This window comes from Labrus mixtus, chromosome 19 (assembly GCF_963584025.1).
Source record: "Labrus mixtus chromosome 19, fLabMix1.1, whole genome shotgun sequence".
Taxonomy (NCBI): domain Eukaryota; kingdom Metazoa; phylum Chordata; class Actinopteri; order Labriformes; family Labridae; genus Labrus; species Labrus mixtus.
Genome location: NC_083630.1, coordinates 14,312,412 through 14,337,786, shown reverse-complemented (window position 1 = coordinate 14,337,786; position 25,375 = coordinate 14,312,412). Strand labels below are relative to the sequence as shown.

Here is a 25,375-nt window from a genome sequence, read left to right as displayed (position 1 = left end):
ACTTTCCACTTAGGTTAGTTCACGAGGAAATCATAACTTGAAGGAGAGGTTACTTTTTAAGTGTGAATTTGATGATTTACCTGACATTCAAAGACAATTGTCAGCAACAGGTTTTATTATTCAAATCTTAACTGCAACAAGCATGTATCAAAAAGTTCAATACAGCAAAGCCTTTACAAAATCTGGCTCGACACTTAAGTCATCCCAAAAAATGGCTGTTGCAACAAATTGTAAACAGTTTTATCAACAGTCTTACAGCACTTACAGCAAAATACAAATCAGCTAAAGTAAGAAAAGCACCTGTTATTTTCCAAAGTGTTTCAACACAAACACAAGTTGTGTCACTGTACAGAGTCAAAGTAGACAAACCAAACACAAAGAAATGGAATGTTCAAAGTCACTCGACCGTTTTGTTTCCGTACAAAAGAGAGAAGTAAAGAAAAGGACAGCTGGAGTCATTCCTCAACAAAAAGGCAAAGGGATTGGACAGTGCATTCAGAGACAAGCACACCATGCACTTGATGGGAACAGGAGCTGGTTTGGTCACTTAGCATAGTTTGTGCATAGTAATAAGGCATCAATCGAGCAGTCCTTTAGGTTGCATGTAGCTGAGAGAGACATTCTGCAGAGAGGGAGAGTTCCCTTCAGTAGATCCCAGGAAAAAAACAAACAAACACAACCTTGCTTCAACTGCAGTCACATCCTCTCCCTCTTTATAAGAGACTGGCAAAACCCTGAGCGAGTCGAGTTGCTTGGAGTGGAGGTTCCAGGTCAAGATGCATGTGCAGCGAATTTCTGAACTCCAGTCTGGGAGGGAAGTTACCCCGAGTTCAACCAGCACTGGAAGATTCATCAGAAAAATAGACTAATTTCTACAATACCTTCACAAGGTGTTGTGGAGAAAGTGGGTGCACGTCCAACACCATCATTATTCAGGAGTGCAACAACACATAGTAGCACAGGCGGAGTTACTTATGGCATCTGGTGTGTTTGAATAAGGTTCTGCTCATGGCTTCAACAGTGGGATGACGGTTCAAACGAGTGGTTCTTCACATCTGTGCTTTGAAGGCAAACCGTGGAGCCGACATAATTCTGTTCAGTTCAAGGGAAAGAAACAACGAACAAACAGGGAGATGCGTAAACAGTCTTCATAGAGGCAGCAAAAAGACTGGGCTTGTCACATTTTTTTTGTTTTGTTTTTTGTTTTTTTTACATGAGGAAGAATCTTCAATACGAATGCAACGCATCTTAAAGTCTTAGGAGGGTCAAAAGTCTGAATACTCCAGTAGTATCAGTCAATTCAGATCATTCTTCAAATCTTTGTTTACAAATGGCACTTCAAAATACCAGAAAAAAAAAAAGGTCTCCTTCAGTTCTCACACTGCTTTCCTCTTAAGGTTCACTGACAACAAAAAGTGGTGTGTTCAGTCAGTAATGCCAAAACTACAGTGGACAAATAAATAAAACAAAGCAAATAAAGGAAAATACAGCAGTAGCCAAATGAGGTATCTATGTATTGCTCTATACCAAAAAAAAGAGGAATTAAAATTAAATAAATTAAATAAAATCAGTGGTTTATCAAGATGAGAGGCAAAAGCAAATAAACATAAACAAGGTGTAAGGATCAGGTGGGGCGGGGCTGCAGACCATCACATGCCCCACCCGGCCCCCAGTGTGTGTAGAAGCCCTGAGGCCGGGGTCAGGCGTCAGGAGGTTGAGGTGAAAGGGCCCATGAGGAGTGTCAGGATTCTCTGCTTCCCTGAGGTATTTCTTTGGAGCTGGTTCCTCCTGTGGCTGTGTTGCTGTCTCTTCGGGCGATGGCGGCGGCAGAGTTTTCTGTGTTGGTGCCAGCTGTGCTAGGCTCTGCCTCCTCAGAGACAGAAGTTTGTTCCTGTTGTAGGCCACCCCAGCTGGCCTTGTTCAGCCCCATGTGGCCCAGCATGGTCTGGGACAGACGTGTGTCAGAGAAACGGGCCCACTCTGCAAACAAAGGCTCAGCCACGTACGTCATGAAGCCTGAGCAAGAGGAGACAGAGGACAAGATTAGGGCTAAATAGCTCTAAATTAAAGTTTTAATTAAACAAATATAGAACACAAATACTTACCCATTTGAATGTTTCCAACTGTGTTTGCCTCTCTGTCGCATAGTGGGCTGACTTCAAGTTTGTGCTTCTTCTCAATGTCTCCTAAAAGAGCATAACAATTTATAATCAATGTATGGAATTGTGTTCCACCATTAAAGAATTGATTTAAATAAAAGAATAAACACAAAAGAAAATATGAAGACACTTTGAAAGGACAAAATAAAATGCAAAATGAGAGGGAAATGAGAATACTAGGCTGCAAAAGAAGATAACCTTGTTGGAAGAACTCCTCAGTGACTTTCTCACTCCACTGTTTGCTCAGCTCCCAGGGTCTGCAGGGGTTACAGATGTCTGCACACTTCAGAGCCATCTGCACATTGGGTGGGGGGGGGGGGGAGAACACAAACAAATTGAGATCTTAAAGCTAGGCGGAGATGCCGTAATTGTGTGTGTTTGTGTTATCGAAGAAGTAAAAGACCTGCAGGAGGAAGTGACGGTGGCTGGCGTTGCTCAAGCACAGGTTGTCCTGGTCCAGGTGCAGGCGAAACCTGGACAGGTAATCATTCTGTCTGCTGATGTCCGTGGCCAGGATTAAGGAGCCCAACTCCCTCTCCATGTTCAGGCTGAGGGGCAGTAGAAAAAAAGTACTTTGAACTTTCTGTGGTAGCATGTTAAACTGTACACAGGTGCTGTCTAGTGTTGTTAGAAGAACAGTTCTGTTTTTTTTTTTTCAGTTCATGTTTTCTGTGTCAGACCGACCTGTCCTCAGCAGGAAGGTGGGAGAACAGGCCTGTCTCTCTGAGCAGGCCAACTGCTGACTTCCAGTGGTGGTTTTCCAAAACTGAGGTATTCTGCATATTGTAAGAAGTATTCACAGACACATTAACTTCATAATTCATTTTCACATGAAGTGTATTCATAAGTAAGTTCTGAAAAACAACTAAAAGAGCAGTTTTACCCTATACAGTGTAGTTAGGTAGTGGTCAGTCTTAATGAGAAAAGGCTGGTTGACCCCAGGATGGTCCAGGTCATGTGTGGCGGCGGCTAGGAGTCCCAGTAGGATGTCACAGGAGGTCAGAGACTTGGCAAGCTACACACACACACACAACAAGAAAAGCACAAAATAAGATAACTCCTGAAATGGATCACTTCAGGAATCTACAAATGACATACTTTCAAAACGTAAAGCTTTGCTAAAACAAATGACCAAAGCGTCTCGTCTGCATGTCTCACCATGGGTTCCCGCATGTAGCAGTACATGGCCTGGGTGACGTCTGCAGCGTGGACAGCGTTGTGGTAAGGGTTGTCGCTGTGGTAGTCCTCCTGGACCATGACCAGGAACCTCCAGAGTTTGACCATGTCCAGCTGGAAGAGCTCGACCAGGCCGTACTGGTTCAGCAGGTGGAAGGTCAGGGTGATCAGGCTGTTCCCTGAAAGAGAAGACAAGCAGACAGTAATCATCCGGTTTGTGGATCTCCTCCTATTTGTTTTTTTAAAAAAAGGGGAGACGTTTTGTTGTAAGACGTTGTTGTGCTGTAAAACATCAACAATCCATTCATCTCAGTGCACTGCAGGACAAAGTTTTTATTTATTTATTTAATGGTGTTCTCTAAACCTGCATTGGCTACCCATCTTTACTCCCTCCTTTACTTAATCTCCCCAAGTTATTTTTCTTTGTGATTTGTCATTCCTTCTTCCTCCCAGTGCATGGGGACTTTTATGTCTTGCAATCCCTTTTCCAATTTCTTATTATTGAGTTACAGGGCAAACATCAAGACAGATGTATGGCGAGCACATCTAAAACAGAGAGCGCACTTTTCTCTGATCTGAGTCATGCCCTTTTTTTCGAAATATAACATCTTGTTCCGTCAAACACTTTTCTATCTTTTGAGACTACTTTTGGTTGGTGGTTCAAAATGAACGTACTGTAACCAAACTCCATTGCAGCAGAACTAGAAACATTAACAAATATGTATGTCTTCATGCATTTCAAGTTCCCTGTTGTTGTCTTAAGATTGTTATAGCGGACACACCCCCCCCCCCCCAAAAAAAAACTAAATTCAGTGGCTTAATTATAAAGTAAATCTGCCTACAGTAAATTGTCTCTGTCAGCTTGCATCCAATAGATGGCACCCTTGGTATCACATTCAATCTAAGGCTGGTTACATGTCTGATTCTCCTGTCAGCGCTGCTTTTTAATGACTTTGAATACAACTTCTGACCAGTATTATTCTAATGGAAGCTGCTATGATCCTCAGTCAAGGATCACTGTTGTTTCTCCATTCTGCTATATTCAGCGCCTCTTACATTTTAACGTGTTTGATTCTTAAATGTATTTTGTCTTTAGTCTTTTTTTCCTGTCCTGTGATGCCTTGCTGCGAAACCAATCGCCCTTCAGGGACAAATAAAGTCGAAGTATTTAAGATCATATTTTACCAACCGTTAGTCAGCCTATCGAAGAGGAAAATGTCAAAGTTCCATGTTCCGACTTTTTCCAGCATGCACTGCAAGAGAGAGACAATAGAAGCACGTAATTAATGAAGTAAAAAAAAAAACAATATGAATACTGTATTATATTGGTGTATAAAAAGGTGGATGGCATACTCTGGCTTGTCCAGTGTAGTCTCCATCCAGGAGGTGGAGGGGGATCTGCTGCGGGATCCCCCGCAGCAAGCGAGATGAGTGCAGGTACCTTTGGAAGCTGAGAAGTCTGTGGACCCTCCTTTCAGGAGCAGAGCTTGCAGACCCACATCCCAGCCGTGCTACAAAAACACATGCAAAAATTGGCAAAAGATGTCACACGTTGAGTATGTATGAAGGATGTTTTGGTTCATGTTTATTTTACAAGCTCATTAGGTTCAGAGAATCAGTTGGGTTGCTCAAACTCTGTGGGGATCTGACACCAACACACAGATATACAAACAGTCGCTGCTGACACAGCCGCCCACTCGTAAGCCTCTCGTCTGGAATCACACAGCAGACATGCTTTGTCAGTGGACTCTCAAACACACACACAAACACACGCACATACACAATAGTTTTGTGTCTGAGTAAACCATGGCTGCAATCCCGAAACACGTCAGCATGAGATAGGATTACTTTTGGGTCAAAATGTCAACACACGCACATACACGCACGCACACACACACAGGCACATGCACAACTTCTCTGTAATAAGTTTGTTTTCTCAAAAATGTTGTGAAAGTGATCACACCTATCCACAAAGCTTTGATCAAAGTTTACAGTACATCAGGCCTTCATCTTCATCTCATATACCGTAAGTAAACAGTGAACAGTCAATCCGGATGGATTGAAACAAACAGAGAGTTGACTTATAGATGAGGTCATCGGATATGGTTCATACTCACTGTGAAGAGTTCGAAAGTCGATGCACAGGTACGGGTGGGAGCTTCCTCGTTCCGGTTCAAATCCAACCTGACTTCTCACTCTCACATCTCCTAGAAGAAATCAACACTTATTTCCTCAAGATTCAAGCTCCTTCTGAAGAAACTTGTCCGAATATGTAAGGATAAGGACGAGTATTTACAAATAGTTTCCATTGTTTACTGGAATATATTTTGCATAAGAGCAACAAAGATGAGCTGTACAAGGGGCAATGTACACGCTGCTAATGGTAATGTAATGTATTAACAAAAATAAATTGCAAGTGTATGTGAAATTAACAACACAGCAGAAATCCTGCCCTGTTATATGCACGTCTTTGTTCCACTAGATCTGAGGTCGGCAACCCGAGCAGCTCTTTTGCTTTTTATTTTTTATATTGTTGTTTCAATGTATTTCATATTCTCTAACTTTACAAAATGTGCAACTTGCTATTAAAGCCTCATGGGAACTGTAGTTGCTGCATATTTACACGGTTATGGTAACCAAACTATTCATATTTCATATTTGTTGCAATAACTAGGCACATTTTTTTCTAGTAACTTGACGGTGTGAATATACATCGACTGCTTCTCAAAATGTGCTTTAAATAATAATTATGAAAGAATGCCTCATATAAGTGACGCAGGACTTCACCTCTCTGTTCATAAGGTCCAATGTTGTAAAGGCTTGAGGAAGATTGAAATGTTGCCCTGTCTAAATAACACTGGGAGCTGAACAGTGTGCGGACCTTTCTCTCTCTTTTTTCTGCAGTTAGTACATTTCTTGTCCTGCACCTGTACGCATTTTGCCTGGATGTGCGCACACTCGTTTTCTCTTTCCAATGTTGTAAAGCCCATCATTTTGGTGCTCAGAGCAAAATAAAACAAGCAAAAGATGTGAGTTTGTAAACACCATTTGACCCAAATCTAGTTATCCATGTGCCTGCACAGTCACGCACACATCCACACTCGCAAGGCCTGGAAGAGGACAGTCAATCAAACAGCTGAGCATGCAATGCCATGTGAGGACAGTCGGCTCTACTATTAGTACTCAGAGCGTGATTTATAGTCCATCAAAGACTGTTTTTAGTCAGGCGGAGGATCAGGACCAAACAGACGCTGGTCTGCTTGTCGACTGCAGTCAGGAGCAGGGAGAGCACATTGATGTGACAGGACGGTGCTGTAACACTGATGCAGAAAAACGTGTGTCGTTACAGGCAACCCTCTTTATGCTCATCAAGGTGCAACACAGTACAACGGTAGTTTTACAGCACGGCACTGCTGATTGTTTCTCATGTGCATTAGAATTTAAATCAAAGCTATCGCACAGATTCTTTCTCTAAACTAGAATCTTACTTAGTTGGAAACAGCTGTTTGAAAACTACACAAGCTCCTATCAAAATACCAAAAACTAAGAATTACTATTTAGGCACAGTGGTGTTTACATTATAATGAAAGGCTGGATGTAAAGCTGTTGGCATGACATGGATGTGGAGATGAAGAGAGTGAAACTGTTCCTGGCATTTTACGTGCAAACATAAATTCTATGTCTGTGTGTGTGTGTGTGTGTGTGTGTGTGTGTGTGTGTGTGTGTGTCAGTCTGTCATACATCTGTCACATCTGCAAATGCATGTGCTGTGGCTCAACACGTGTGTGTGTGTGTGTGTGTGTGTGTGTGTGCCTGTGTGTTTTCATAGTCACAGGGTCCATGTTTCCCCAGCGATGCATTAGTGCTGGTGCTCAGGGGTTGGATGTAGGTCATGTCATTATAACTGATGCGGGGAAAAGCTCTGAGTAGTGCTATTTGAAAGCACATCAGCATTAAGTTGGCAAACTGAACCCTGGCTCGAGCACACACCAGTCTGCATTAACGTGCCTCTCCTCACACTGAAATTAATATAAAAATCCATCGTCACAGATGCTCCATGCTGCTGACGTAGGAGCCTGCAATCATACAATTGCAATGATTAAAAAAAGCTAAAACGCCTTCGGTCGGCACGATAAAGCGCTGTTACTGTTACTGTTACTGTTACGTGGCAGCAGTCCAGTCATGGATATTATCAAGCTGGAGAGAAATACAGTATAGCGATATTACGTGAAAGCTACAGTAAACAGAGTACAGTAACAGTCGGTAAGCCTGATGCTGTTTAATGCTACCTGCATACTCACAAAGCTTCACAGCAGCAATCTAATATCTGTGAACGACACTGACATGAGAACACTGTGAGGAATCTGACTTTCTTTCTTGCTGCTCACTTCCAGCTGACACCATCTGATCTGTGAATCAACGTGGGAAAATCTGTGTGCGAGGGCCAATCGGTGTGAATGTGGGACCGAAGCTCGTGGTACAACAAGCCTCTAATCGCAGCAATATCCCCAAAAACTGTATTGATCAGAAAGGGAAGGCTTCCTAGATGCCTTTGAGTCCATGTGCCTGAAAGAGCAATAAGCCCAGAGTCCTCTTATCCATTTTTTTAAACTGCTTATCTTGTTTGGGGTTGCTGAGGGCAGCACTGGACAAATGGACTAACAGATAATAAAAATTATTCAAATGTAGCCATGTACTGTAAAAAAAAAACCTGATTAAACCTTAAAAACATGCAACAAGACAGATTCAAATAACGCAACCCTGTTGTGATTGAGAGATTACTAAAAGGCTACAGACTGAGTGGACTCTGGTGCGTCCCCGTGGTTTATAATCTCTACATCCCTCACTCCATCCCTTTCCCATCTCGCTGCTTTTAAGCCAATGGGTATTAAGAAATAAAAATGAGCATGGAAGAGATAAACCCACTGATGTCTGGCAAACGTGAGTGTGTGTGTGTGTGTGTGTCGGCTGTCAGTGCACGTGCGGTTATGCGATGAGAGCGGGGAAACACTTACCTAGCATACGAATGTACAGCGCTGTCTGGTCCGAGCTGTCGTACGAGATGGCCCCTCGTCTCTGAATGAATAGGAAAAAACATCATCAATGACTTTCCAAGGTTTATACAAACATTATACTGTATGATTATTATTATTATTATTATTATTATTACAACAACCCCAGCAATGTTTTTGGTTTGCCTAAAAAGCACCTCAGAAACAGAATAAGTGAAAATTGTTACATATATAAAGTGCATGCAAAGTGCAGGGTGGTGAAATGTTGCTACTGTGGGTTCTAATCTGCTGTGCATGTGTGTACAATCTGTTTCACTGATAAACATGTTCCAACTCAATATCATCAGCCAAATACGGGCCTTACACCACTGTTATCAGTGGACACACACACACACACGCACACACACGCACACACACGCACACACACGCCAGCAGGTGAACGTAATTTGAAAGAATTTGAATTTGTGTTTGAATATAATGTATTTGCATTAGCCGAAAACCAGGAAAGAGATCATGTCCACCATCTCCAGACTAGCAATAGATTGACGTCACATTTTTTTAATCTATTTTCAATTCAATCTATTAGTTTAAAACATTCCTGTTACCTCTGTCAATTCCGATATTCTTCTGCTGACATATTGTTGAGGGACAGCTCTAAATACTATGTAAAATACAAGCCTCAATTGTTGTGAACTTCTGCTTTTTTTTTTAATACAAATAGTAAAATCAGATTACACTTTCATAAAAAAGAAAACACACAGGAAACAGCAGACATCAAGTGTCCAATCAGATGTGTGTACTGACTCCATAAGCACCAAAGATTTGCAGTGCAGCATCACACTCCACCATTTCAGCTCCAAAGTTGGTTTTGGAGCAGTAAACAAAAAAAAACAAAAAAAAAGAAACACTTTCTTCAGGATTCTGGAGTACAAGTGTCCTCAGACATTCAAAATCAAATACTGTTGTATTTGTTATTAATACTGGTGCGACCAGCCTCAGTACTTTGGAATTAGAAGATTCCAGCAAAGAGAGCAGTTGAAAAGTTGTCTGTTTTATGTTCACTTGTGTGAAACAGTATCTAGTGTGAACAGTATCTCTTAGCAGGAGGCAGCTGCAGCAGCAGAGTCTCCACTGGTAGTTGTAGCGGGTAGGACTGTGGTAAGTGCATATTTGCTCTGTGGACAGACAGCTGCTCCGGGCTACACTGAGGTGTTGGCTCACCTCTCGATGCACTCAACACATCCTAGCCCCCATCCAGGCCGGCTCTCTGCTTTCTCTTCTCTGGCTACCCTTATCTGGTGTCACCCATTCCACAGGGAGTCTTTCTGACTGGCCGGTCGGCTTACTGTCTTCATTCTGTGACCATTTTTTAAGACAACAATCAACCGGTGACACCACAAACACAAACACAAACGAAAATGCACATGCTTGTGCGTACTTTACTTCATATCCTCAGGATCATTGTAGATCTCCTTCCAAACACACACACACCTGACACTGTCTGTCCTCTCGAGCTCATGACAGCAGCCAATCCAAAGCTAATATTTTACTGGCTAGCAAACAGCTCGACTCAGGGTGGGTAATCTACAAAGCTGTATTTTAGTGTCAACAGGCCTCAATGTTTACACTCAGTACCAGTGAGTAGTGTGAATATTATAGATTGTGTGTATCTAGCTTGGGCTGTGTGTGCCTGTTTGAGTGTGTATGTGACAGAATGTGTGTATGTATGGGGGTTGTATTAGCTGTAACATTTGTGAGAACTGTATAAATCTGGCTCCAGAGCTGGGAATGGAAGAGTGACCAGCCCTGCCAGCACTTGCCCAAACAAACCTTTTGGCCACAGCTTGCTGCATGCGCGCACACACAAACACACACACACACACACACACACTATAGTTGGCACTTAAGTGGACACTGGCATGAGCTCCCTTGTGAGCTAGTATGAAGGAGGCATCAGGGCAAACACTTTGTCAATGTCACATTCCCACTGTAGACAAGAGGGGAGAGTCACGTTTTACCCTTGAAGAGGCCCGCCCACAACACACACCCCTGCCACGCCTCACAGTGTCTAGTGCCAACACACAAAAAAAAACCCAGAGTGGTCCTGTTGTGGTCTGACGTGAACTTAAGCTCCTTTATAAGCTCTGTTTTGGCATTTATGCTTCACAGCTGAGGGTGAAGGGTCATAAGGGTGACAGACAGAGATGCAGTATGTCAAAGTCAAACACTCATAATTCACTCGTAATTCATATACAGTATTTAACATAACTGCACTTTGTCCTTTATTGCACAAGCTTATCATAAGCTTCAATCATATGAAACATTAGGAATGCAGTCCATCTGTGGTTAATCTTCTTTTTGTGAAATGCCTGTTTGTGTAAGCTGCCAGCATGATCTAAAATATTTTTCTCATTGAATCTTGTACATTAGAATCACTAAGGATCAGCACTTGGAGGGTCAAGTAATGTCCTATTCTGAGAATCTATTTTGGATTTCTTTGAAACAGCACGTCACGCTTGTTGAATTCCTGTTGCATCACCAGAGGAGGGGATTACTACATTTTATTGAAGGCTAAACACAGGTTGACCACATTTAAACACGCCGAGTTCAACCTATAACAAATGACTTGATCAAAACGCTGACTGCTTTCCTTTTCGTTTGATGAAACCTGTTCTTCTACGGTAGATTTCGGCTTTTTTTTTTCTATCGTGTTGTTCATGGTTCGTCTAAGAAAAGGTATCTAGTTTCAAGGAAATCCGCCATTTGTTCTTCAGCTGAATTAAGAAAAACTATGGGTTTCTAAGAGAGCTATTTGAAGCTGGTGTGTTCCTCTTATCACTGACTTTATCGGTTATTAAAGCCAAGGCTTGGTAAGAAAAAAATTGGCTGCAATATCTGTAAATCAAGAAAAGTTACCAAATAGAGGCCTAAAAGTTGGGTGATTATTTGGCAAAATGGCTATCCCTTAGAAGAAAAGATAATTAGTCCATTTTTGTGGGAAAACAAATCAATTTTACATTTTAGGATAGAACTGTTTGATTGCTTTTATTCCCCTCAGTACTGTCATGGATGGTTGCGTGGATGGTTGTTACTTTGCATTTAACACAAAACAGGGCTATGATTAAAATTTCTACCGATCCGTTGCCCTATTTGCAGTTTTCTCCTCATAAAGGCTCGTGGAAAACTTTGGTATGAAGGGAGAGATTTTACTCATTTGGCTCCATCCACTCAATCACTGATGAATCCTCCACAATGAAAACATCCACAGTCAACAAACCATTTGTTAAATTGCCTCCGGATTTGTCGATCATATTAAAGTTACCCTTGACATTTTTTCACACAAAATATATTGGCTTCACAATCAAAGCATTGCCAACTTGGAGCCAACTTAAGATGTTGTGTGCAGGCCCATAAGTAATATTTAACAGTAGCCCTTTTCAGATTGTGTTTCCGCAAAAGCGCTGAAACTAAGCTCAGTCGTCATGACGTCTTTGTGCGCTGATGTTGATTCAGCGAGGGCGTAATATTTTTTGTCCCAGACTGTGAATTCACATTGGGTTTCAGCGTTGCGGGAGCACGGTAAAGCAGTAGCTCCACATGCACACACAGCAATCCCCCGCTGGCCCTGTTGAAACTGCCTCGTCCCTGCAACGACTCTGTTAGAACATTCAGATTGAAGGCAAACAAACACAGGTAGGTGTGTAAATATCGCGCCTTCAAACAGCAGTCTGAATAGGGCTAGTGTCCAAATTTGTTTAGGCTTTGTTTCTCTTCTGTGTACATCCCTAAAGCTCAACAAATTTAACTAAAACTATCCTTAAGTTTGAGGAACATATGGAAACCAGTCTTTAACTAAACATCCCCAGGTTGCAGCCTATAAGTGGTTGCTTGAAGCAGCCTGAGAAGAAGGCAAATTCAGTTTTGTTTGGAGTTTACTGTGAGAATAACAGTTTTCTCATTTTGCTCTGTGCAATTTCATCTGAGTTCGTTTACATATGGCTCTGTTTCTTATCGCGGCTTATTCACACTGCCTGGGGTCAGGGCACTCATGTCAAAAGTTCTGACAGTGTGAGTTAGACCAGGCCTTCTGTGTTTATCCTTTTCTGACTCCTACAGTTAACCAGATACACTAACAGCTGTTCTAGAGATGTTTGCTTGATGCAAACAGATTGATGCATTGTGTGTGTGTGTGCATCAAAAGGGCAGAGGCTGATATGCAAAAACTGAAATTCCAAACAGCTCAGTGGCTTTTTTCCAAACAGGCTCTCTTGTCATCATAGCATTGTGATGAGCTGATATTGTAGTCTGACGCCCAATGAATGGCATTCAACGGTCCAGTGCACTGTAAGGCATTCTCAAACATCCTTGTTTCAAACACAGACATCAAACCTGCTCTTCATTATGCCTTAAAGCGTTCATTCGGGTTTTAGCCAAGGACGGGCCAATTTACATGCTGAGCAGGGGCCAAGCAAATGAGAAAGCCAGCGGTATTCCTATAAACTGACTTATCAGAAATAAAGCAGAGCACACACTCATGTAAATTCCCAAGATAAAAGCAGCTGGACTCAGCAGCACCATTTCATAAACTGAAAGCTTCCTTCTGAGTTATGGCCTCTTGCAGCGCTCGGCTGTGTGGGACGTGCACATTCCAGTAACTGAGTGCTAGGCCATAAATGTGGACAGGTTTGGATTAAGTGTGTGTGTGTGTGTGTGTACCAGCAGCTGCATACAAAAAAGCCCTAGATGGAGTCTACCTGTTGTAAGAGTGTTTTATGAGAACTGTCCACTCTGACACACTCCAGCTGCAGTGAGTTTTGGAGGAGCAGAGGCCTGGGGTGAATTGGCCAGGTTCCTTAGCGGGCGGATGACAGGATAGTGTCGACGGCAGAGAACAAAGCAGCATGCTTGTCTAGCAGTAATATATCTGTGACCAATGTTTTTTCTTTCCATTTGTTCTGGCTGGTCTTAAAATGATTTAAGCCTGCTTTAGACAGAATAAGTGGCCTTGTATAAATGTGCCGGTAGCGCTATGAAAGAAGTGGAGTTAACAGGTGGGGGAAGGGGGCTTCATGCTCTCACAGGCTGTCTGCCCTGCACAGGAATTTCATTCGTTTTTTAAACATCATCCCCACGCTCTAATTGCTTCTCTCGGCCTGCTTACTGCCCCTCCTCCCTCGGCTGTCTTAACCTTCCAAGGATGGCAAACAAAACTCCAGCCAGTGTGCCTCTGAACAGCTATTTGGTGTTAAAAAACTAGAACCATCGGTCAAAAAGTCCTTGTCTGTAGACTACCGTAAATATGATAAGTAAATATGATTAATATTCAGCCAGAGCAGCTGGCCTCTGACATTGTGTCCCTAAGTGTTTTGATGTGTGGAGCCACATTCTCATGGCCGATTGCACTCGACACTGCAGCACAAAAACAAAACGGTCATGTGATAAGAGGGGCCCCCTTACAAAGAAAGAGAGACAGGCAGAGAGACAGGGAGGGTTTAAATGAAGACAGGCTGGACGGGACGGCTCCTGTTTATTTACTAAATAATTCACATCCTCGCTTAATAACAAACAAAGCTTGGCATTCCAGCTCATTCACGCAAACTTCTCAGAAATCCTGGCTACGGCGAGGAGAGAGTTAAAGCTTTTGTGAAAAGGTTGTGAAACATCGAGCTCAGAGTCTGAACGACTCCTTCAGCATTCTTACCACATCCTGAAACTACGTCACTCCGACTGCACTGTGTAGGAAGACAAAAAAAAAAAACCTTATCGGTTCAATTCAAATCAACATAGTAACTCCTTTGGAGTGCAGCACTGTAGTCTATTCTATTATCATGCTCAGCTCAGAAACATCCATAGTGTGGATGAAACACGAAGCGCTATCTCCAGCCCTGACGCACGGGCCGATCAACATCTCTCCAAACATCTGAAATATGAAGGAGTCGATCTCGGGTCAGCGGCCAGCACACTGTGACTGATATCTCAGACTGTGATATGATGGACGGAGCTCACAGCAGATCAGTGTTTTCCTCCCGTTATCACAGAAACCACGTGACTGCTCAGAACTCATCAATACCCTGCATCTGTTTATTGATTCACGTATCTTTTTTTTTTTTTGAAAAAGTTGTTCATTACACAGTCCTGTCAGAAACATGTGACTGTGTGTGAAATGTGTCTAGTACAAAATCCTGACAGCCAGCCACATGGCATAGAATTGTAGCCTCAGTCCAACTTTTTTGGAGATGTTTTCAGCAATGAAAACGGACTTGGGGTGAGAATATGCATCTTTTGTGCTTCAGATGAGTCTTTGCTGTGACCTCCTCCTTGTCTCATCCTTTCATTTTGCACCCATCTTATTCAGTCCTGTGTTTGCGCTTCCCTCCAGCCAAAGCAAAATATTCCAACATGCATCACTATAAATGAGCCAAATTCAAATGATCTTCTTCCTCACTTTTAGGAATTAGTCAACAGGCAGCCAACATGCATTGTCCTAAAACAATAGAGGCATTGAAAAAGATAAACGAGACCATTTATTAATGCCGTTGCTGTTTTCAACGCCTCTTCAGCAGCATATTTACTCCCAATCATAAGCATTCCCCAAACACAGAGTGACATATTCTTCTGAGGCTGCTCAACCCGACTCTTTCGCCCTCTGTTTACAAGAGGAAATGTCTTCATCTGTGAGGGGAAGGGGGGGGGGGGGGGGGGGCAGCTTGAGGAGAAAGAGAAAGAAAGAGAGGGAGAGCTTGTGAGTGAGCGGAACAAGATAGCCAAAGAAAGAAAAAGAGACTGAGACTCTGGCCATCTGTGAGTCTGGCTGCTAGCCAAACCCCTGCCCACAGAGCCCAGGCACATGCCTAACTGCCTCTTTCTGCAGTGCTAGTCCAGAGCTGCTTCCACAAACAACAGGCCTGTGGAACCGCACATAAAAACACAGCAGCCACCAAGGACAAACGCACCCTTATGGTCATAAATAGGGCCTGAAACACAATATTTGTTTAAGTGTAATTGCTCTGGGACAAAGGCTGAGTGACATTGCCGTTTGTGAATGCACGTTTTCCAATTCAGAAAATAAAATGACAAATGACTTTGCCGGCAGATCTGTATGTTCAATTATTGAACCCCTTTTTTTTTTTTTGCACAAAGAATAAAAGTGGCTGTTAACCTTGCCCTTAAAAACAGTGCGATTAAACTACATCAATACAAAAATGACATGCAGAACTTTCTTGTTTCATTGCAAACTCGCTCGACCCCACAGGGCCCTGTTGTTGCAAATGATCCCTTTTTCACAACAAGTAAGCATGATATAACAGAACTCCAAAATGAACTCTGTCCTACTTAAGAAACCAACTTGTGAACCCAATCGAGAGACACAATAACGTCACAAATGCATGTGTATGCACATGATGAGCAATCTAGCATCAACGTGAGATGGGTTTATTTCCTGACGTTTTGTGACCTCTCAAAGGAAGCTTCCTTTAGGGCTGCAGTTTGGGAGTCCTAGAACCACCAATGAGTACGACAGCTTCAGCTAAGATTACTTTAAAAAGTATTCTTACTATTTTCGAAAGTGATGATTGTGTTTTAGGATAATGAACACAAGAATGTATCGCACAGGGAGATAAGTTAAGAGTTTCTCCGACACCAATTAGGCCTGCACAAAACAATAAAAGTTATATGTAATAAAAGCAATAGCATTGCTCAATATTGCAACAACCATCTGAAGTTTGATTAACAGTATTTTAATGTCTTTTTGCTGCTCTTCATGTTCTAAACAATACCTGTGTATTCAAAATTTCTCTCCTGGATGGCATTTTTGTCACTACAGATTGACAACAATTCATCTGAGGGTAGCAGATAGCTAGCGCAAACTTCATCTGACTGATTCAAAACGGTGTGAAAGCATGACTGTTATACCCAGGCCTCCATCCAATCGGTCAAAAGTATCACGCTGAGTGTGAAAGCAATGGTTGTTAACATTATATCATTTTTCTTATTTATTGCAGTAGATTCAGACTTCTGAAATGTGTTTATTTCACAGGCTCAAATTGTGATAAAGGATGAAAGTGTGCAGCCCTACCAACCATTATGTATCTTGTATTGGGTATTGCAAGTTTGTTAGTCAATTCACAATCTTTCACCATAACATGTGATTATAACAAACATTGTAAGTGCAAGCTAATGGAGATAGTGTTATAATAGGCAATGCTAGCAAAATGTCAGCAACTTGTGTTTTTCCACCAGTATTGGGTTTTGTTTTGTTTTGTTTGTTTTTCAACGGCAGGCTACTCAGAATTGTCTGATACTCGTGTCTAGGTATCAAAATCAGTACCAGAAAGGGAAAAATGGTATTGGATCATATCTAGGAAAAGCACATTTCATGACATCTACCAACAACACTAAAAACCCTGCGAAGAAAGACCACTAAGGATGAGCGCCATTGCAGGCCTTTGATAGACAAGGGTTAGCATTAGTCTTTGAGGGCTTCCTGCGCTGGTGTAGCAGGTTCAAAGCGGACACACATGGGTGGTTATGTGGTGCACAGGCTCGCACAAAGCACTAATGGACAGCCCATTGAAGAGGACACTCACACAGTCAAAGACGGTGACTTAATGCTTAGCTAATGTGTTGGGAGATTCCATGAAACGCTCTGGAAGTTTCTGTTCACGACCAAACTAGCGGGACGTGAACCAAAAAGAGGAGAATACACCCTGCGTCTGTTGTGCAAAACTACTGAAGCAAGAACGTGGATGTTTTTCCCCCCATTTCAAAAAGTGTAACATTGAGGGAATGAGTTCATTGACTCATGATTTGATGTGCAGCTCTTCTCAGCAGACACACGTGTGTTGAAGTTAGTCAAGCAAGTGAAATGGACAAGGGCCCTAATGGAGAGGACATCATCTGATACACATGCTTACACACAACAGTGACTCAGTGGTTGGCTAAGTCATAGGCGATACATTATACTGCTGTGGTGCTTTTTCTGTGTACATGAGAAACAAACAAAGCGTTAGCCCACAAAATGATGAATGTTGGTGTGGCCTATCTTTATATTTTCTGTCACCGCATAGTAAGAAATGTAGAGGCAGGCTTACCAGAGGCACATTTTTTTTTTTCAAACAAGAGTTCAAGACTAAGAGTAAGCAGGAAGTGAAGTGTGACTCATTGATTTATGTTTTCTTATGTCAACGTGTCAAGAGATGTAATAATAAATAACAAAGAGACACGTTCTCTCCCACAAATGTAGCCAGTCCCAGGAGTAAAATGTTTTACTTTACACACCATCAGTGCGGGCTAAAAGTGCATTCCAAGAGGGGTTTATCTGTGGGAAACATGCACAAATGCAAAGTAGTATGAAGAGATGGTAGGTTGGTGTGTGTCTTAGATGTAAGAGATGAGAAAATATGTGTCTATGCGAGTGAGTGTAAGGGCCTGGATACCCAACAACCACCTGCAAGATTCCAGTGGATTATTTACATATTTGCTTGGATGCTGGTTTTTAGGGCTGTGTGATTCCAAGCTGATAAAGACAAAGGCTTTTTTTTTTTTTTTTTTGTTCTTTACCTGTGACAGTTGTCTTGGATCAGGAGCCCCAAAGAGAGAAGAGCTGGAGCTGAAACTAATGGCTCCCCTCCGGCTGAGGACATGCTTGGGAACCGGCCTGTCAAGAGGCAAAACCGGCAGCTGATAACATACTTCCATTGAATAATCAGGGCTGGATCCGGATCAAAAATGTGAAAAAAAAAAAAAAAAAAAAATCAAATAATGGAAAAAAATAGGCTATAACAGATACAATGTGAATGCAGATAAATGAACTAGAACATCTCCCCAAAAAGGAGGAAAAAAATCCGTCAATATAGTAGAAACGATCTGCTATCAAGCAGCAAAGTATTTATGTTCATTAAAAGCGACTCAAAACTTGTCCAGATCGCCTTCATTGATGCTGAGTCTCATCTGCCTCCACCGTTTTACCTCCTTTGGTGTCATTCTGTAGGGGGGGAAAAAAATCATGCTTCTGTTGCATTTGCTCCTTCCCTGTTCATTTTCACTCAAATCCGGGCCCACGGACGACGAGACCTTCTTGCCATTTTCTGGGTCTTTTATGAAATCGCTTCCTCATTTTTTTTTTTTTTTAAGAGCAGGAAAAAAAAAAAACGTCCGCTCGTTTGCGTTTCGTTGCTTTAGCCGATCCGCATATCCCGAAATGAAAACAAAAGACACGGCCACTTCCAAAAAAATTCATCAACATATCATACTGAACGCGACACCGGCGGATGAGGTGAGGCAGCTCCAGGATGTGAGTCCTTGTCAGCCGTAGTCGGGGAGGTTTTCTCTCACGTAGTCTTACACCGGTTTCGAAATACAATCAACATGTAGGGCTTTTTCCGTCTTTTTTCACCAGCTGCATGATAATGAAGAAGCAGTTGTCTAATTCACGGCTTGACCGTAAAGCACGAAGTGTCTGGCTCAGAAAGGGAAACCCCGACGTTCATCTCATTCACTGCGATTCCGGTGGCTTTAATGGAAAAGTAATGGCGGGAGACGAAAACTATCAACCAAAAAAGGAAAAATTAAAAACCTAAAGTGTGTTTATCCCCCTATACCTACCTACCTATCGTCCTAAACATTAGCCTACTGTATGGTTTTTAAAGCACACACCACCTGCCAGAGATGGTGCTGTTGGAGCGAGCTAAAAAACGCCCTTGTCTAAAATAGACCAATGGCGTTAAGGCAGCCATTCTAACCTCAACGCCGATTGGACGAAAGCGCATACGGCGTATTAACCGAGTGATTTGGTTGGCTAGGCGACCAGGGCGATCCCAAGACCTATATGAGCAGTCGTTTGCAGACGGCGTGGACTTTCTCAAGGGTATTCCTCCACAACGGGGCTTGCCCTGCAGCGGTCCACATCATTGCCTGTGATTACCTGACTCTCATGACTCATACTACTTGTGAGCGAAGACTCACCGGGAGTTTGAAATACAGCCTGGGAAACACAGCACAAATGTTGCAGCTGTGTAAGGTTGAAGCAGTTTTCACCATATGACTGCATTCGGTGACTTACCAGCTACTTGATGGTAAAGTAGGCCTGTGTACGGATTTGTTCATTTTATTATCTGCATCCATTGTTTGAGTTTTCCCCAAACAAACTGGACCATTAAACTGGATCAAAGCTGCTCAATGATAAGGTGTAGCTGACCTTATGCTGCAGCCCAGAGAATCATTGATTCACCAATAAAAACATAAAGCATTAACAGGACCAGAAAATCGACTTTTCACTTGGAGTTTCTGCTCCATGCCCATGTGCTGGGGAACAATAGATGTGCCATGACAACAGTTAGGCTCAGTGCAAATGGAGGCATAATCCCCACCCTCCCAATGTCTATGGGTCCCCTGCATTCATACCCCCCACAAAGACGTCCTGCATCCTTCCCAGGCAACTAAGGCAACACTACAAAACACAACAAATGAGTTGCAGACAGAATCAGGTGTGGAAAGAGTACTGGAATAGCCAGCTCAAGTGGAGTAACCCTGTAAACTGACTTTAGTTTTATTAAGGTGAATGTGTTTTAAACTCCTAAAAGAAAACTACTAAATAGTTATTTTGACTGAGGAATAGCCAATAATTACAATTACATCTTCATTCATTTAAAAGGTAGATGGAGAACTTTGTTAAAATTCTTTGTTTTTTATCAAACCATTACAATTCAACTGAAATTACTCTGTTATGAACATCTAAAATGTCATTTTGATTTGTTTAGAGGGAAAATTGATATCAATCAATGACCACGTCAAAGACACATCACGTGTGTGTGTGTGTGTGTGTGTGTGTGTGTGTGTGTGTGTGTGTACACACAGGACAGCACATCTTATATTCACTGCTCTAAGTGTACAACTGGGAAACAGATTTTAATTTCTTCTATAATCCCCTCCCTTTTCTTGCAACACACAGCTGTGTTTAACCGCTCCATAGCATCTGCCTCAGGAGCTTTAGAAAGGCAGGTGAGCAGCATACCTGCTGATTCCCCTCGGGGTCACAGTACAGTATCTGCTTGTGAGGCCCCAAAGGCCCCACTTGTCTCTGGAGACAGTCTGTGATCCACCAGAGTGTCCCTAATTGAATTACCTGTTACTCTCTGAAAGTGCTGTGAGCATCACATGAGACATTAACTATTGCGTCATTGCCCCCACAGCTTGATGCTAATAGTGCTCTTTAAATACAGAATCTTTAGGATGATCTATAAACAACAAAAATCCTTACAAAATAACACACAAACACACAAGTGCATGCAAACAGGCTTTCCTGCTTTTTAAGTAACTGTACATCCTGATGGTGTTTGACTCGTTTTTTTTACATTTTCAGCACAATGATCAAGAGCACTTGTATATTAAATAATTTTACTTTATCATCTAGTTAAATTGTCAGTATAATTAATAGTTTAATAGTGTTGCATTCTTTTGTCTCTAATAATATTATGATACTTGCACATCTATTGTTTTGTGTATCTAGAGCCATCTTGTGGTGGGAAAAAGCATTTACAAGGACACTGATCAGAACTGGATTACTGGATAAAAGATTAATTCAATAAAAAGGTCAATTAAAGCATATCTATTAAGGGAACTTTTAAACAATGTGATTTATTCTTATAACTAATCAGAAGGTATTCATGTTCAATTCAACTTTCCATTCTCTAAATTTGAGACAACTCCACTAAATAACCAGCCCAAAAACAAGACACATATTTTTTGTGCTAAGATTTGAAGCACTATTTTTATTACTTGTATAAGTGAAGTGAATAAAAATTCATAGAGTCTGTGTGTAAACCATTTCACCCAGAAGAGATACACTTCTTGACTGAGCCATAGATAGCTCTGATGTGTGAAAAGCTAAGTGGCTTTCTAGAGAAAGGACTCGCCTTTTTTTCTTCATATTATTCATAATAACAGAATAAAGTATCATGAAACATAAACTCAAAATGCAACAGCATACACCACAACTATGACGTAAGCCCCCTTTGGTGACACCTGTGATGACGTCAGCATTCAGAACAGGACAAAGCTCCCCTTCCTCCCACCACTAGATAGCACTCTTTTATTAAGTTTAAGACCAACAGGCTTCACAACCACTGCTCCTAAGCAGAAACTACAGTATGATGCCCATTTCATTAACATGAACTGTTTTTTATTGAAATTCAGATTGCTGATTTTGAATATAAAATAATTTGATGCCATGTAAATTAAAATAGTGGCAGCAGAAACAGCAGCAGATCCCTCAAAGATCAATGTTCTCTTATATGAGGCTCATTAGATTGCACTGCAGGGGACATTTGTTACATCTCCCTCCCTCATGTGGTGAGTAATTGGCCAATCCCAGAGGATAGATAAAACATCTTCAAACTGTGTAAGAGAGAACCGCAAGTATGCACAACAATCCCATCATTCTACATGTTTACAGCACCCTCAGAGTAACCTGTTTAATGCAGGCTTAATCTTAACCACAGTGTTAAACATCCAACAGTGTGGACTGCACTTCTCATGGTTCTGAGGGTGAGATTTAAGCCTAGCTGAGAGGAGCACTTGCATGCTGAGCGCATCTCAGTTTCCCATGACCATGAGGTGCAGCAGCGCCTGTTAAAACAGACTGACGTCTCTTTTACGTCATTGTATGGGAGAGGATGTTACATAAAACACCATAAGGGAATCTGGCTCTTTTATTTCATCTTTCTTATCATCAAGTGGCTGTTTGTCAAATCTGAGAGTCCACATTATATTATCACGCAAGTCCTCTATCTGTTACCCTACTTATGAATACACTGGCTTATCTCATGTTAAAAATGACAATAGCTTTTGTGTTAAAGCTTAAAGTTCAACTACAGCCAAGTATGGTTATTGGACTGATGTATTAAAAAGTAAGAGTAAATGTAACTGTAGTGTTGATGTGCATTTTTAATCCTTTTTTTCTTATTACATCCCTATGTACTCTGATCCCTATGAGATTTTGTACTTTGTGTATGATCTGTAAGCTTTACAGAAAACATTAAAAACAAAAGACCTCAATGTTAAATATAAAATACTTAGTACTAATTTCTAGAGGCCAAAGCAAAGTTTGCCATGAAATTTCATTGAAATAAATTCTTCTCCTGTATTGATTTGTAGGAAACAGGAGTTAGATTCTTGGGAGTGTTTTAGACAATCTTGACTAATAAGTCTGATTTCCATTCGGATAATTATGCAAATTGTTGTAAAAAGTTTTAAAACATTTACATTTAAGCAGCTGCCTAAATATTTACCGGTCACATTTACTACTGTAGCTTTATTAGAAAAGCTTAGTCGTGTAGGTGTGCTCTTTATAATCAGAAATGAAACTTGAATGCCGGACTTCTTTTCTACATTAAAATCATACTATTTTGAATCTTATTAACATCCTAAGTGATGTTTATAATTAACAGAATTATATTTCAGATGCCTTCCTAGGTCAGAAATTGACACCTTTATCTGAATATGCTTGCGGGAAAAAAATTCCAACTAAAAGCAGTGACTGCTTACCATCTGTATGAATACAATATGACTTCCACCTAACTGAAATATTCATACAGGAGAACAGATGGCACCCTTTGCTCCGCATCTTTTTCTGGTCCCATGTGCACCTATATCTTCCTTTACGAGCTTGTAGACCTTTACACGTAGGGTTTTGTGCAAGTGACTGTGTGTCATACCTCCTGTTGTGTATTTTGTGGCCTTAGCAGTACCTGCAGACCCTTTTCCAATCAAATCTGTTATTGTTGTTTTTTACACAACACTGTGTACCGCCACAAAGTAAAACAGAGGAATAGAGTAGGAACATGCTGCACTCTTTAAGTCTTCTTTCCGGAAACTCTCAGCAGCGTCTGTCTGGCATTCAGATTGGCCTTTCATTATCTAGCCATCTTAATGCTGCTCTTAATTTGTCGATCTTCAATCTCATTTCTACCAACAGGCACTGCAATATTAAGAGTCAGACAGTAATGGCTTTAAAATCATGATTTTCCTTCAATTACAAAGACATAACTCAAAACATCCATGCGCTTAATTGACCTAATTTGAATTCAATTTAGGAAGCACTTTTAATGGTGAGCATTTAGCAGTCCTTCCTTGTTGTTAATGAACATGTAGTTACAGTTTACAGACGGTCAATAAATACGTGGTAAAAAATCCCACAGTAAAGAGAAAACATTTTTTCTAGTAAATGACATGAAAAACATAGTGTTTCTATATGGTATAATATAGTGGACGATAGCCGCATGTTACTTATGATTAATTTATCATTCAAATATGTCTTATGTAACATCTGTTGTCTAATCTAACAGATTAGATTAGATTTTGTGATTCCAAAATGTAGTTTGTTGTCCCTGAAATCACAGAAAAGCAGACAAATAAGGCGTTAGGGAAAATGACAGTTGTTAATTTTCAGCTATAACAATTATCTAAAACATCTAAAAATGACTCACTGACTCTGATTCATATTTAACAAACCAACAAAGATGATGAGAAAACCCGAATTACATTTTGGGTTGAAAAAAAAAAAAAAAAAAGCACTCCTTCGAGCCGGATTCGAACCAGCGACCTAAGGATTACCATGTACCCACTACAGTCCTCCGCTCTACCAACTGAGCTATCGAAGGGAGATACGCAATACGATGTAACTTGATTTTTTATTTTATCATTAAACTGACATTTGATCATAAATGTGCACGAAGTAAAAAGGAAATAAAGTGGACGAAGTTCGACTTTGATGAATGTGTTCCGGGTTCAACGACCTGAATTATAAATAAGGAGTTACTAATACTTACAAACATCGAGGTTTTTAATTAATTTTACATTAACGCTGTTGCGTCATGTCAAGACACGTGGTCGCCTAGCTTCCTACATGTCCATAATTCGTTGCATTTAAAACTGTCCATGCATTTCGTTGTCCCACAACATTGTCATCATGACGAATTTAACCACATGAAAGCATTATTTTTAGTCAAAATGCTTATTTTCTCATGTTTGGAGGAGGAATTAGCTAGAATGGAAGAATTGGGAACATTTTCTGGTCTTAATATGTAATAAATATTGCTTCGATGGCGATGTTTGGCCTCTTAGTGGTAACTTCAATAAGAAAGTTCCGACATGAATCTCAAAAGATGGAAGCTAATTCGTCCTAGCTGGCTTGCATCTACCTTGCAAAAACAGTTCGCAATTCACTTTAACTAGACTTTTTTTTTAATGACTAACACAGTTTCCTCATTTTTCTTGTTGGCCAGTATATAACCATAACTTTTTGACCGTCTATTAGATGTAAAAAGTGGCCGCAGTTTGAACTGATGCTGCTAGCGCCAATGTAAAGTTTTCATTACGTCATGCCAAAAGTTTATAATCAAACAAGAGTACGCATGCGTGTTATAGGCCTGCTTATGAACACGTTTTCTTCTATGTGCTTTAAATTGTAGAAACAGCTGATTATCCATTGATTTAACATTGTCTTTTGCCTCAAGAGACAACAGGTTAGGTCTAAAGCAATTACTTTACACATAAACTCAGTCATTTTTGTTAGGCTAAAACGTCTCTGGTACGCAAACTTATTCGTTGATGTAATGCAAAGCCTCCACTATCCCTTTAAAAAAAAAACAATATATGCATAGAGACGGTCACCTCCTCAGCTAGCAGAGTATGGAGGACGAGATCTGACAAAACTATAAATAAATAAATAAATATGGAAATAAATAAATGTAGAAATTAGTGAATATTGAAATAAATAAATGTAGAAATAAATAAATATGGAAAAAAATAAATGTAGAAATGAATAAATGTGGAAATAAATAAATGTAGAAATACATTTAAGACATTTAATTATTTATGTCCCCTTTATTTACCAGTTTTTATTTATTTATTCACGCATTTAATTATTTATTTATTCATTCTTTTATTTATTTATTCCAGTATTTATTTATACATTTATTTATTTATTTATTTATTTATTTATTTATTTATTTATTTATACTTTTGTCAGAT

At 40.8% G+C, this 25,375-nt stretch overlaps 1 protein-coding gene and 1 non-coding gene across 4 annotated transcripts; both read right to left on the bottom strand.

The window, feature by feature from the left end:
• Positions 1 to 97: 97 nt before the first annotated feature.
• Positions 98 to 18,995, bottom strand: pde7a (phosphodiesterase 7A). Of its 3 annotated transcripts, none has more exons than XM_061064920.1 (12): positions 17,906 to 18,995; positions 8,351 to 8,411; positions 5,453 to 5,542; positions 4,689 to 4,846; positions 4,525 to 4,588; positions 3,318 to 3,514; positions 3,043 to 3,174; positions 2,844 to 2,935; positions 2,563 to 2,707; positions 2,358 to 2,454; positions 2,106 to 2,186; positions 98 to 2,016 (listed from the first exon to the last, which is right to left on the bottom strand). In XM_061064920.1, exons 1-12 carry the CDS (start codon positions 18,041 to 18,043, stop codon positions 1,742 to 1,744), a joined length of 1,530 nt encoding a protein of 509 aa, XP_060920903.1. In that variant the 5' UTR covers positions 18,044 to 18,995; the 3' UTR covers positions 98 to 1,741. The 3 variants fall into 3 exon arrangements, with proteins under 3 accessions (XP_060920903.1, XP_060920904.1, XP_060920905.1); XM_061064921.1 differs by having other exon boundaries at positions 5,453 to 5,539; XM_061064922.1 differs by lacking the exon at positions 5,453 to 5,542.
• A 4,922-nt stretch (positions 18,996 to 23,917) lies between these two features.
• On the bottom strand, positions 23,918 to 24,003 carry trnay-gua (transfer RNA tyrosine (anticodon GUA)). The gene is given in 2 exon segments: positions 23,918 to 23,953; positions 23,967 to 24,003. It is a non-coding gene; the product is annotated as a tRNA-Tyr (tRNA).
• Between the last annotated feature and the right edge of the window lie 1,372 nt (positions 24,004 to 25,375).

Bases quoted from the DNA above. Each gene is read 5' to 3' on its own strand.
- pde7a (XM_061064920.1), bottom strand. From the start codon at position 18,043: ATGGAAGTATGTTATCAGCTGCCGGTTTTGCCTCTTGACAGGCCGGTT. The intron at 8,412-17,905 runs GTAAAGAACAAA...CTATTCATTCAG, and splicing joins ATCCAAGACAACTGTCACAG to AGACGAGGGGCCATCTCGTA. The intron at 2,187-2,357 runs GTTATCTTCTTT...ATGCTCTTTTAG, and splicing joins TGAGGAGTTCTTCCAACAAG to GAGACATTGAGAAGAAGCAC.